The sequence below is a fragment of the Pyxicephalus adspersus genome, chromosome Z, assembly GCF_032062135.1.
Source record: "Pyxicephalus adspersus chromosome Z, UCB_Pads_2.0, whole genome shotgun sequence".
NCBI classification, from domain to species: domain Eukaryota; kingdom Metazoa; phylum Chordata; class Amphibia; order Anura; family Pyxicephalidae; genus Pyxicephalus; species Pyxicephalus adspersus.
Genome location: NC_092871.1, coordinates 25,443,555 through 25,457,267, shown reverse-complemented (window position 1 = coordinate 25,457,267; position 13,713 = coordinate 25,443,555). Strand labels below are relative to the sequence as shown.

Below are 13,713 nucleotides of genomic sequence, written 5' to 3'. Positions count from 1 at the left end.
ATTAAAAATGAGGAAACCCAGCATCTGGTGATGTCCATGAGTTCAAGACTACAGGCTGTCATTGCCAGCAAGGGGTTTTCAACCAAGTATTAGAAATGAACATTTAATTTTCAGCTTTTTAATTTGTCCAATTACTTTTGAGCCCCTGAAATGAAGTGATTGTTCTTCACATTTTTATGCAATCTTTTTGTTCAACCCACCAAATTAAAGCTGAAAGTCTGCAGTTCAACTGCATCTGAGTTGTTTAATTTAAAATTAATTTTGGTAATGTACCGAACCAAAATTAGAAAAAAGTTGTCTCTGTCCAACTATTTATGGACTTAACTGTATGAAAAAGGAATAAAGCCTGGGGTGATATACCTAAATTGTGTTGATTTTATTTTCAGGGAAAGTCACAAAGAGTGCACTGAAATGTCATTGTCTATAATTTTTACTCGCATAGCATATCTGATAGCAAGTAACAATCAATGCTGTTGAAAAGTTGAGTCCAAAATTGTCATTCTTTAATTAGAACTATTTATTTTTTTCATATAAGATTCCCTTGTCTGAAAAAGTCAAAATTCAGTAAGGAGCTACTAATGCTGTTCAGCAAACATTTAATCAGAGTCCTTCGTAATCTACTGCAGAATCCAAACAAAACTTGCCAAGATCACTGGAAAAGTATTTCCTAAATGGCTAAGCAACATTTTCTTTGCTTCCTGTATTACATTCACATTTCCAAGGTACGTTGGCTGTATTTCCTGTAGGCATCTAAATGCTTAGTTCTGTTTAGTATGTATGCACCTTTAATAAAATAACATATAATATCATGTTTTATAAAAGCAGACGAAATGTGTTTTGCTTCCTCGACAGAAATGCCATTAAGTACTAACAAAAACATTTCCCAGCATATAAAATATGTTAGAAAAACAAATAGCTAATGTTAATTTTATCTTGTGGGAGTGCCTTTATTACCAACTCTGATAAAATGTCCCTTATCTTTCTTTTATTTTATTATTGGTATTGGAGTAGAGCGCCAGAAAAACAGCCTCTTGTCCATTTTTGTTTTTCTGCTTAAGAATTTGTTTACGCACCACTACTCCACTGCACAGCCAGGCATGGGTCATAATTGTTTTCTGGTATACAAAGCCGCTATGTCACCTACTGGTCCCACTCATTGCAATGAGCATGGAGGAGATCCAAGAAGCTTTTAGCCCTGTGGGTCTTGCCGGTGCCGCTGCTCCTAAAGGCATGGGCGCCGGGTCCTAGCTTTCAGGTAGAGTAACCCCACTACCTGTGTTCCATGCCAGAGTTTCCTTCCTGCTGGAGACTTGCTCTGGTGTTTGAGCTGGCGTGGGTGTGTCTCTCTTAATCTATGAGGTAACTCATACACGCCCTCTGTTTCTACAGCCTATGGCTGGATCTCTGCAGGTATTTAAAGTCACCTCCTACTACAGGAAGTTGCCTGAGCAATCTCAAGGTTTTAGCCTGTCTAACTCCTAGTGCAAAGGTGTTTCCTCTGTTTGCTTTGCTGTGTACCGGACCTTGTTTACTTACCCTTGGACTTTGCCTGATTGCCGCCTGACCCTAACCTCAGTATACGTTTATGGACTTTTGTCTGATTGCCGCCTAACCCTGACCTCGGATCTTGTTTTTGCCACTGACCTGGGGATTGCTCTGGAGTGGCACCCGGCAGCTACCCTGAGGCCCAAGCCTATCCTCACCATCAGAGGCTCTAGTGAAGACCAGGTAGCGGCTTAGTAACGCCCCTCCGGAGCATACCCAGTCAGTGGCATAGTGGGTCCACACCCGCATGCATAACAGAAGCTATATATGATAGATCTTCTAGGATAAGCAGTGTGATGGAGGTTCTGTGTGTAAATCGCAAGAATTACAAAGAAAAGTCCTCTGTTGATAGTGCCACCGAATGAATGACTTTATACTTCTTATGTTCTTAAGATCTATATAACATTTCTTTTATAGTTGAAGATTCATACATGTTTAATACAAGTACATTCTTAACCTTCTGGTAAAAAAACAAACATTGACAATCCTCTCGACGTATGACCGTGTTGGATATCTAGCTAGCCCAACCAAAGGTTTATTATTTCAACCAAAAGTTTTTCTTTTTGATGGCTAAATGGCTACTGCCGGGATATATTGTTCCTTTCTAAACTGGAATTCATACCTCATCAGTTTTTTCTTGCCAAATGTTAGCAATTGCAGTACCTAATAACTCATTAAAGTGTATGTAAAACCCCAAATTTTCTTTTCTGAATACAGTAGGAAATGATTAAACCACTAAGTTTGCTCCTCGCTTCCTGTTCTGCCCCTCTAAAAGTTATCACGTACACAGTAAGTGAGAAAATATCTTCCCAATGGGGATAGAGACCAGATTCTTGTATTTTCATTGTCCTTTTTGCCTGTTTACTCACTGGGGTTATTTCCAACAAAAACCCTTTCTGATAAATTGCAAATAGACGGGAAGTAGAGACATTTATTTATCTTGATGCTCTGCCTCAAAGAACAGAAACCGATTAAATAAGCACACTATGGTTGTTTTAGTATCACTCTATCTAAAATGTATATATATATTGGTTGGAGTTTGGCTTCAAGAACACCCCATATTATCAAATAATTAATTTCTTCTTGTTTGAGTCAATTTCATCCATTTATCTAAGCCTTTTAAATTTAATATTTCTAGGTAATGCAGATTTTTTTGACAGCAGCTCTATCTTTACTGATCATTGTTTCATCATTTTATAGTGTGCATTGCTAAAACAATGTAATTATTATTTTGATGTACTAGAAATAAATCATTGGTCCATCAGCAGTAAATCTAACGACGGTCTGTCTAACTTGTAATTGGAAGGTTTATCTCTCCTATCTATTAAAGTTTGCCAGTTTCAGAATTATAGCCTTCTGTACAGAAATGAGTGTGCCTTCAATTACCAATAAAAACACTGTTGGGAAAGTACATATAGATGGAATTTATGCAGCTCTGAACCCCACACAAATGCCACTTATATCTATATAAAATAATCTCTGTGATCTGCTAGATTAACTAATCTAATTAATTAAATTAAATTAATTAAATTAAATCTGCTAGATTAACTACCTTTTGGTAGTTAAATGAAAACATTTTTGATTCTTACCAATGACATAAAATGCAAGCATAGCACATTTCTGTTATCAGTGAATGAGAAATCATTTAAGGATTGTCTACCATGAAGTTACATATTTAGCATCTGTCCTTACAACCACACTGCTCACACTTGCCCAACAAATAGACGTAAGGTCTCAGTAACATTCTTTGTCTCTCTATAATTATTTATTCTATTTATAACACCAATAAATGTTTTTTATATCTCAGAAGGCTGGTGCAAGTAGTTTACAGGTACAAGGTTCCTGACAATGAAAAGCACGTGGACTGTAGCTGTCCAGCACTTTATTTCTTATACTTTAGCGATCAGCTAAAATTTAAAGCTAAAGATGTGCAGGTTCTGCATGCATCTATTTTGAACACATTTCCTCTTGGGCATCCACCACTTTTATTTTTTTTTTTAGAATATAAAACTTATATAATATAAAAACTTTTGTCTAGGTATTATCGGGATCATGTCATATCATTGATCTTTTAAATAGTACAGAGAGTAATTGTACACCAATAAATTATTTGCGATAACCTAGAGTTCAGGGACCTGATGTCCAATGCTTTATGTAGCACTCACTGGTGATGTCACTATGCCCTTTGGCAGAGCTGGTAGATTAAAATCCCATGAGAATGCATGTGAGCAGACAGGTCTTTTATTGCAGATTGCAGGATTTAATCCCCCAGCTCTGGAAGCCATGGTAATGTCAACCATGTCACTTGGAAGTGCTGGGACCTAAGATGACCTGGTAATTAAATATAGCATTATAAGGGGGGGGGCTCCAGAAAGCAGACTTTTTATTTGTCCCTTAATTGAATCAAGTCATTTTTTTGCTTTCCTAAGCTAGTTTGACAACTTTTTTTATTTACGATTTATGGATTTTCTGTTTTTGGTCATTCGATATTTGTAGTGTCCTTTTTTTCACACACATAAATATTAGGTGGTTTAGATGAATCAGTGTCTAACTCATTTCTGGGTACTAGGTCCTGGCCCCGTTTGACATCTGCTTTGGTTTTCTTCACACCTCAAAAAACATAAGGTTATTTGGACTCCTCAGAACTTGTAAATGATATGTGTGAAATTATATGGATATATGATAATAAAATAAAAAAAGAATTTAGAAAAAAACTTAAAAAACAATATTGCTAATTATAGCAAACTATTGATTTTAATAATTATTTACCGTTATTTAGCTCACAGGGATACCCACTATGCTTGATCCCTCTATGAGGGACCAGACCTTTTTAACCTGGAGGTTCTTAGAATCTTTAACACTAGATACACAGATAAAATTGTTCCCAGTTCTGCATTGTTGGTACATTTGAATTACATTTAAAATGCTTCTGTGATTTGCTCCTCCAGTGTTTTAAGAGACATTGCTGTAAATGCCCATGTACCAAGTCTCTACTAACAACTGCACCAAGCAAGAAGAAAGACAGCAAGTATTCTAATTCTCCAAAGTGATGCTGTGTACAAAATACCTTATTAGAATCCTGGATGATTTTCACATTGTCTGCTCCAAACTTTTCACCATACAGATTTAGAAGACGTAAAGATATCTCGGAAAGACCTGTAAGCTTTGGCTCCTTGTAGATATACTCTTTACCATCCTCATCCTCAAAGAATGCCTGTAGGGATAGCAATGGATACAATTATGTTATACTGTATTAAACATTCAGGGACAATTAGAACATTATGAAATAAAAATACTGTACAACTGCATCTGCTTTCCCACATGATAAAAAATATCAGACATAGAATGGTTATCAATTTGACTGATGTCCTAATGGCTAACACAAATTGTTTTTTAATTCACTCAAGATCAGTCGGTATTGAGTGTATGTCAGCATTGGTATATCAGATGGCTGTCATGTAAATCTATAAGGAGGAAAATACAGGTATGCAGCCCTCAGACAGTAAAAAAAGCCAACAGCAGAGAAACCAAGATTACCATTTGAATAACCATTGCCCAGGGTTTTTGGTGCCAATGGCTGCTACTCATAGTAATGAGCCTAGTGCTTGGTAAGTTAAAAAAGCTAGACTGGACAAAACTATTTCACATGCTCAATTTATAAAAAAGGGAATCTGGCATTCCCTTAAACATTCCCTGGAGGGAAACAATTACACATGTTTGAGGGAATGTCTGATTCCCTGTTTTATAAATAGAGTCCATGAAAGTGAACCTGTAAGCATTTAAATATTTGGATTGCCACTGCTTAGTTATTCTAAAGATGCAGGTTAAGGATCCCATAGGTAAAATTTCGTCTGATCCATATGGAGCACACAAGTAATAAAATACCCAAACTGGAAATTAAAATTCTCTGAACTGGAAATAGCCAAAAAAAAGTAATTAGCTAATTGTTTTGAGATGAGAGTCTTGTTGTTTGAAATGATTCTTGTGACTCTTCTCAGAATACACTGTCAACCCTGTCCTGTATTTATTTTGCTAGATCTACCTGTACATGCTCAGAAGTGGACAAATAAAGTACTGCCCTGCTTGTAAGTGATGTTATATTAGTGGATGTCCTTTGATGGGAGCATAAAGTGTATATGTAGCAGGAATAACCAATTACATTGTTGTGATATCCAAAGACATTTTTATCACGTAAAATCAGACCATGAAAATTCAAGTAAGATAAAACTCATGCCTGCCGTCATGTAAATTCTACAATTGAGTTGAGCAATAACATTATCACGCTATCATAAACATCCTGTTCCACTGGTTAGAGAAGGCTAATATAGAGGAAGATGAAAACAAAATACTATCGAAAAATAAATCAATCAAATTTATTTGGAATGTAAATTCAGTTTATAGCTAACATCTGGTGACCATTACCCATGCTGATGTTTTTTATTACAGGGTTCAGTTACTCTGCATTTTGCATTGGTTGTTTATTTGACCTTTATTAACTAAAAAATAAGTCTAATGTTCCTGACATAGTATGGAATTCATCACTGATGGCTCCTAGGACTGAAGATGCTGAATAAAACCGGTACATGGAGAAACTTTAATTTTTAGGACTGCTGTCCTGAATGTTTGGGTATACCTAGGCTGGTGCAGGTTAACTGATTGTTACCAACTGATTTCTGCACCTGATTGATTTAACTGATTGTTACCAACTGATTTCTGCACCTAGAATGATTTTTAAGCATTTAGATGTTTTGGATTGTATATTTAAATTGAAAGTATGTGGATATCTGCTGTAATGTCACATATTCTAGAATATATACACGCAAATGCAGTGTTTTGGAGGTTACACTTGGAAAACCAGAAAAACATATGAAATTAATTCAATTACAAAATTGGCATATCTATTGCAAATCAGGCAGTATCCATTTTAGCAGAGTATATAGAGCATATTTTTTATAGGGACCCCTGTGCCTAGAATCTTTGACAGGTGCGTGGAATAGTTTTGCATTGTCTGCTCTAATACTTCAGCTCTGTAGATACAACAGATTTTCACTCAAAACTCACATGTAATTAGCATGTGGTCATGGGAGGTTTTATATTGTTTCAGTTCTACTTAATGCAGCAGGGGAAAGAGTTGCAAAGAGACTAAAGCTACGTACACACGTCCAATATTTCTCGCTCGATTATCGGCTTAGGGCCAATACCGGGCGAGAATCTGGCGTTAGTAAAGCGTCTAAATGACTGTCCTGGCGATTCCACGAACGATGGACAACGAAAGATCGTATTGCAAGGGAAGGGGGAAAGCGCGCAGCAAGGTGCCGCTCCGTCGCTCTCCCCCTCCTCTCTCTATAGAGCAGAACGGTGCTGTATGTACAGCACTCATTCATGCATTTTTCAGTCTTTTGTCGTTGGAAAGGATCTTTGGATCTTTCACGATTATATTAACAAAAATTGCAGGTGTGTATGCGGCTTAACTGTACCTTATTTAAATAGACTGTCCATCTTCTTGGATCTCAATGGTCCCTTGGTCCATCTTTCCACCGAAGCTGACCATTTTTGATGTATAGACCCGGAAAATGTGTTATTTGTGCAGACTTTGGGGCTCAGGAGCAGAGTTATTACCACCGAAGTACACAGGAAATATGATATATGTTTTTAACTCCATAATCTACTGAACATATAATATTTGTCGTGCACTGTCCCTTTAACCAGTAATGGAGGCATTCATTGGTATGTGTCCGTAGTCCACAATAACTATTAGCATAGACTACAGCACAGACTAATAGGCTATGTTTGTCTTCTCTGTAAATGCAAATAGATGTCTGATATGTTAGGTTTTGCATAGATGCTGGAACTTTCTCAAAGATAACGAGAGGTATTAGCAGCTGTTTTACATGCTGTAACTTGCTTTATGGTTTTATTGTATGCCATGCTGTAAGGCCCACCCCAGGACTGATACTTAACTGTTCACAAGGAAGGTATGGTATTTTAAAGGTGTTATTTAATTGCATTGATTTTAAATAGGACCAAAGTAAGTCAATTTACAATATGCAACAATGTAACTAATGCTTCAAGCTGAACTTCAGGTACAAGACAAAACCATCTTTGCAATGGAGCTCCCTCTCCAGTACAAGGATAAATGTTTTTGTTCAGGGGAATTTTCCCTTATCTTTTGCTCTTCTGGAAGCTTGTTTTGTCTAGTGAAACTTTTCCCTATTCTTCACTGGCAGCCGACATTCTCGTCTTCCAACCTAAGTTATGGGCGAGCCTTCAACGTTCTTATCTATAATGCAGGACTATTGGCCCTACACTGTAGTGATGATATCAGGCCTGTGAGCAGTGGATGGAGTGCCAAAGAGGCTATGGGGAGTGAATGGCACCAAAGATGAAACCCTACTAGTACAAGATAGATCAAAAAGTTTTTTTTTTAACATTTTGTCTTTTTCCTGGAGTAAACTTCAAAAGTCATGCTTAAAAGCCAAACTGTTTTGAAAATATTTTTGTATAGAGTATAGAATATGTTAAACTTCTTCAAAGACAACCAAAAATGTTAGATTTTACCTTAATTTCAGTCTATAAGTGAATATTCACCATAAAAAAAGAATAATCTTTCAGGAACAGACAGCAATAAACCGTAACATGAGTTCTTTCACACTTTTTCCAAAAGGAAATTTAGTTTTGAATACACTGTAAAATAGGACAGCAAGCTTTGCCATCAGTTTGCCTGTCAGCTGCTACTCCTAAAAGAGTATCTACCTTATAACGATTTTGTCACCCACTTTGGACTTTAAAGGCCATCTTAACCATGAGCATATTGGCCCTGATTTAATAAAGCTCTCCAAGGCTACACCGAGTGAAACTGGGTGATACATCAAACATGGAATGGATTTATTTGGTCATTTGCTATTTGTTAGCAAATGTTTTCAATCCTGTACCAGATCCATTCCAGGTTTGCTGGATTACCCAGCAATATTAATGAAAGTGTATCCTCTCCAGCCTTGGAGAACTTTTATAAAAGAGGCCCATTGTCTTATAAAATACCACTTTTTACCTCAGTTTAAAAATATGTATATATTTGATTCAAACCATATAATAAAATTAACACAGTCAATGACTGCTAACAGGCAAACGGCAATGGACAGCCTAATATGTGCCAATCCCATATACCCCAAGCTTTGATGCCTATCTATGATTCATATTATGCCAAGTACATACATCATTATAATAAATTCCAGTTTGTTAGAACAGTAGAAGAGAATATCCAGAGATAAGCGTTGGTTAAAATTTAACATGTTTTTTTTAATTAACCTTCTTCCTTGGACATGCAAACCATCGAGTGCAATAATAATAAAATAATTGTCCGGTGTAAAGCTGTGTATATCTCAGGAATGGCAGGACAAAATCTTCTTGCAGGGTAAAATGTTCCTATATATGCATTTCAGGTGTCTATTTAGTAGTTTATGATAGTATTGCGATATTAAACACAACTACTTCTTTGTATTTTACTTTATATTTATCACTTGTAATATAATATGACTAGTTTTCTATTAATCTGTTATCTTGTACACGTAGCATGGGTTGGGAAACTGTATTACATAATGCCTATAAAGATAAGAGCTCTTGAAAACTTGTCACTAAGGAATATTGATTTAGGCTGCAAAGTAAAGCTACGTACACACGTCAGATTTTTATCGCCCGATAATCGGCATCGGCCAATTATCGGGCGAAAATCTGGCGTTGGAAAGGATCGTGAAAGATCCTTTCCAACGACAAAAATTGGAAGTGTGTACGCAGCTTAAGTCAATTAGATTTGAATTTTTCCTGGAAACTTTTGTGTAGCCAGTTTAATATATACGGTGTAGCCAGTTTAATATACACGTTAAAACAGAAGTTGCACAACTTTATAGCTTGGCAGCTACATCGGGGCACTTATTCAGGCATACTTTCATTGCCAAGACTCCAAGAAGCTGAACAGTTCTCCAGTCAGGCCATTTAAGCATGACATGTCCACTTCAGATCATAGCTAGATTTCAACAATGTCTATTTTTGATGGCCTTGTGATTGTATTGCCTTGTTTTCGGATGTATAATGTTATGATGCATAACCTTTATTATTTGGCTCATCTCTGTATATCTCTAGGAAGAAACTTAACCTGGGAAATGTCAACCACACCAGCACCACAAAAGCAGTAGAATGCCATACACTAACATAGAAGGTCAAGGGGAGTTAGCTACTTTATACAGTGGTGGTAGAACAGTACTATCTTTTTCAATATTTATATATCAGTCACTAAAATTATACCCAAATTGTATGACCCAAAAGAAAATTGTTACCAACAACAATATCGTATTACAAAACTAGGGAGGCAATCCCTTCTTTGCTGCTTGTGCAAATGGAAACAAACACTTTTTTTGTACTTTAAAACACCATATGCTTCTGAAACTTTCCTTTGAGGTATTATAGATGAGAATATTATTGAATCATATAAAAAAATGTGGTTTAGCTGCATCTGCTGATATGTCCGTAAAGTAATTAGTTTTCATTGAAACACCTTGATTTCCTTATGTTTATGTTGGGTAAACAGATGTATATTTGTATACTTATATATTTGTATATGTTTGTACTCCCCTTAATAATATATTTTGCATGATTTTCGAGTAGGATGTTTCCCTGTTCACTTTTGCTTGTGTTGTTTTCTGTCCTTTACAATTTAAAATCTACAAATAAAAACTTTAAAAATAGCGATATGTCTACATACTCTAATGACGGAAATCCGTCCCTTCCTGGATAACAATGACCCTGACAGCTATTCTCAGCTCAGTGAATTCTAGACAAAGAAATGTTAAATAACCACAGAGAAATATTTTTTTTTAAAAGTTGATGTTAATGACAGCATGACTTCTTATGATTTATACAATGCTGTGATGGCTGTGTTTTTATGTTGTATGCATAGAAACAATTTACTGTTTGCCTACTAATGTTACATGCAATGTTACCTGAAAATCAGGCTTCTTGGACGACTGCAATTATCTAAGCTAAATTTCAGGATAAGCAAATATTATCTAAATACAAGAGGTGTGTGTACTCCGACATGAATCTTAGTGTGCTTTGTATATGGCAATGTATACACACTAAATGATTGTTTCCCAAGATGAACAATCATATTTGTCCTGGGAACAAAAAATATAGGAATTGTACAGCATCCATTTATTGATCTGTCCTGCCAGACTGGGGACCTCGTCCCTAGCTTCCTCCCATCTCCATACAACTAAACAGCTCAGTGTTTCCAGCAACATTAATCTAATGTGTGTACATAGCATTAGTCTTCCAGATCTGTCCAGAAATCCAGTTTTTTCTTTTGCAGCAGCAGCAACAGATTCCTGTAATAAAGAGCGGTCACTGATATTTCTCTTTATGCAGGGTTTTTAGTCTTGTATCCATTCCCTCCTCTGGTGTTCTGCAGGGTCTGTACAGGGTCACCACAGTGGTTATGTCCCCGGTACTTTTACAAGGAATTATTTGGATTTAAAACAACACAAAGAGTCTTTATATATATAATGATGAATATATTACGATATACTTTTGTGCTTGAATTTCAGCTTTAAACAAAGTAAATGAATGGCTTTGTTGGTTTACAAGTATTCCTATTTTAGACACTGTCAGTATTGCAAGAATGCTTTTTAATATGAGCCTTGCAACATTGGGACCTACAGTGGTTACAGAAAGTACTTAGACCCCTTTCACTTTTTTCAGTTTTGTTGCAACCTGATGCTACAAATGTTTAAAATTGTTTTCTCTTTCTTTCTTTTTTTTCTCATTAATTTACACTCAGCACCCCATTATTAAAAAGTGAAAACAACAAGCAGCACTCCTTTGTGCTTTCCACCGCTAGGTGTCAACAGCAGTCTCTCCTGATTGGTCATTCAATCTGCCGTGTTGGATTTATGAACAATTGGGGGCAGGGGGTACACTCATATTTTCACCTGAGGCAAGCACAGCTGTTCGTCTTGGGTGAATATTATTTGAAGTCTGTATGTAGCTTTAGATCACAAGATAAACAGTGTAGAGACCCAAATGCAATGCATCAGAAAGAAATCACATGCACAAACTCAATGCAAGGAATGGAGATGAGCCTGAAGCTCAGTTCTATAGAGACAACCATCCAAACACTGCAGAAGGAAAAGAGAGCTCCAAGATCAGATCTTCAGACAGAAAGCTCAACAAGCTCAACACCCCAGACATAGATCACAGGCTCTAATTCAATGCCCTTGAAAGCTAACAGAAACCCTCTAAAAAAGAGAACAGAGCCCTCATCTCATTATTTCAGATAAGAAGAACAAATTTGGAATTTCAAACAGACAAAGCTCCGATTAAAATGTTCCTCACAGACTGCAGTTATCAGATTCCAATGCTGCTTGAATCTCTACATAAAAAGCAGAGACCTAATCTCAAACTGTAGAGCTGATAACAAGCTTAAAGGTCCCAGAAAAAAAGAAAAGCCCCAAGTTTAACAATCTAGAATGAAAGCAGAGCTTTGAAATCAATACTATAATATTTTTTATAGAGTAAAGTCCAATGCTTTATATCATTGATCCAAGTTTATGAAGCAGAAGCCAATTTGAATGTAGCAGGAATTGAACATGGACCCAAGATCAACATTTTAGACAGACAGCCGAGGTCTGAATTCAGTGTGCAAGACAAAGAACAGAAGCCCAATTTCAACTGAGAGGGATAACAGAGGCGCTAGTTCCTTGCTCAAGTCCAAGAGCACAGCCACAAGTTTAATGCTCCAGATTCCAGAGATTAGAAGCTAAATTTTAAAGCAGAAAAACACTAGAGGCTTCAATTCTCCATCCAGAAGCACAGCCTTAATCCTAATGCCACAGCTGCAGAGAAGAGTCCTTAATGTTAAAAGAATCAATGTTAAGGCTACAAACAGGACAGAGCCCTAACTTTAACGTAGCAAATATAACACAAAAACCCAAATTAAGGCCAGAGGCCTCAAATCCCAGCAACAAAGCTTAGGCAAACTCTATGCTCCAGGCAGAGCAAAACTCTGAGCCCTGGTCCAGCAACAAAGTAGTAGCTAAAGAAGGACTCCATGCTGCATGTATTGGGGGTTCACAAGAAGGAACAGGTATAATGAAAATATTGTGTTCAATGCTTTGCAATAGCCACAGTTTTTTTCACTTCTATTTCTTATATCTATGGTTTCTGTATATAGGAAAAAAATCCAGCAATTTTCAAACAGTAATCCTTTACAGCAATTTGTATAGCTTAGTACTTATTTACAGTATATATAAAAAATTATTTAGGTCACAAACAGCACACGGAAATGATAAACTCATTCTTTTATCTACTGCTTGTAGGCTTAGGTTTTTTAGCAATACATATAAAAGATACAGCAAAATAATTTTTCAAAAACCCTGCCCTTTAACACAATGCATAGATGTGCGGCTTTTTATATGATAATGGTAACTAGTTTTAGTGTGCTGTGATCTTGTGCATTAGCGCTTGTGGCGTACGGTGTGAAAGGGTTCTTAGACATGAAGATGAAATCTCCAGTTTAAACAAATATCATACAAACATACTCCTGCTCAGTGGCAACATTGTACATAGTAAAAATAATATTTTATTTTGTATACATGACTTACCTGTCCAAAAAAGGCCACCCTAAAATATGTTCCTAGTAGCCTTTTTCCAGTTTGCATGACTTCAAGGATTTTTGTATAGGCATTGTGAAGAGTCCTGTAGAGCTGTGTAAGTTTCTGGTAGAAACAAATACAAAAAAGTTTAGTTCACAAAACTCTGACAAACTTTATTTCTACAACATATTTGGACAAGGCTTCCTAATATTTGCCAATGATAATTAAGATTCTCTCCAGTTTGAAAATTGCAGAAGCATGGGTAAACCTTCCTGCTCTCCTTATGACCTTGCTATTTGGGATATTAGCTTACTTATGCTTTACAAACATGACATGACAATTAGTTGTGGGGCTCAGTGAGAATACCAAAATAACCAAGACTTGAAATACCAGGAAGTGACCACTCCATATGACACTTGTGATTATGTAAAGATTTCAAGTATGTCATTCGGGTTTTAATATACTCTTTACCATATGTTCTAAAAGGTTCACATTGTTCTTACTGTCCACTCCATAATATTCATAA

General features: G+C 36.4%; 1 protein-coding gene across 1 annotated transcript in view; it reads right to left on the bottom strand.

Annotated features, from left to right (window-relative positions):
• Positions 1-13,713, bottom strand: part of DOCK11 (dedicator of cytokinesis 11) — a 149,761-nt gene that overhangs the window by 16,793 nt on the left and 119,255 nt on the right. Inside the window, exons 47-48 of the mRNA XM_072431514.1 lie at positions 13,197-13,310; positions 4,613-4,759 (exon numbers count right to left, since the gene is read on the bottom strand). Of these exons, the coding sequence (XP_072287615.1) occupies positions 4,613-4,759; positions 13,197-13,310 (261 nt within the window). The remainder of the gene's footprint in view (positions 1-4,612; positions 4,760-13,196; positions 13,311-13,713) is intronic.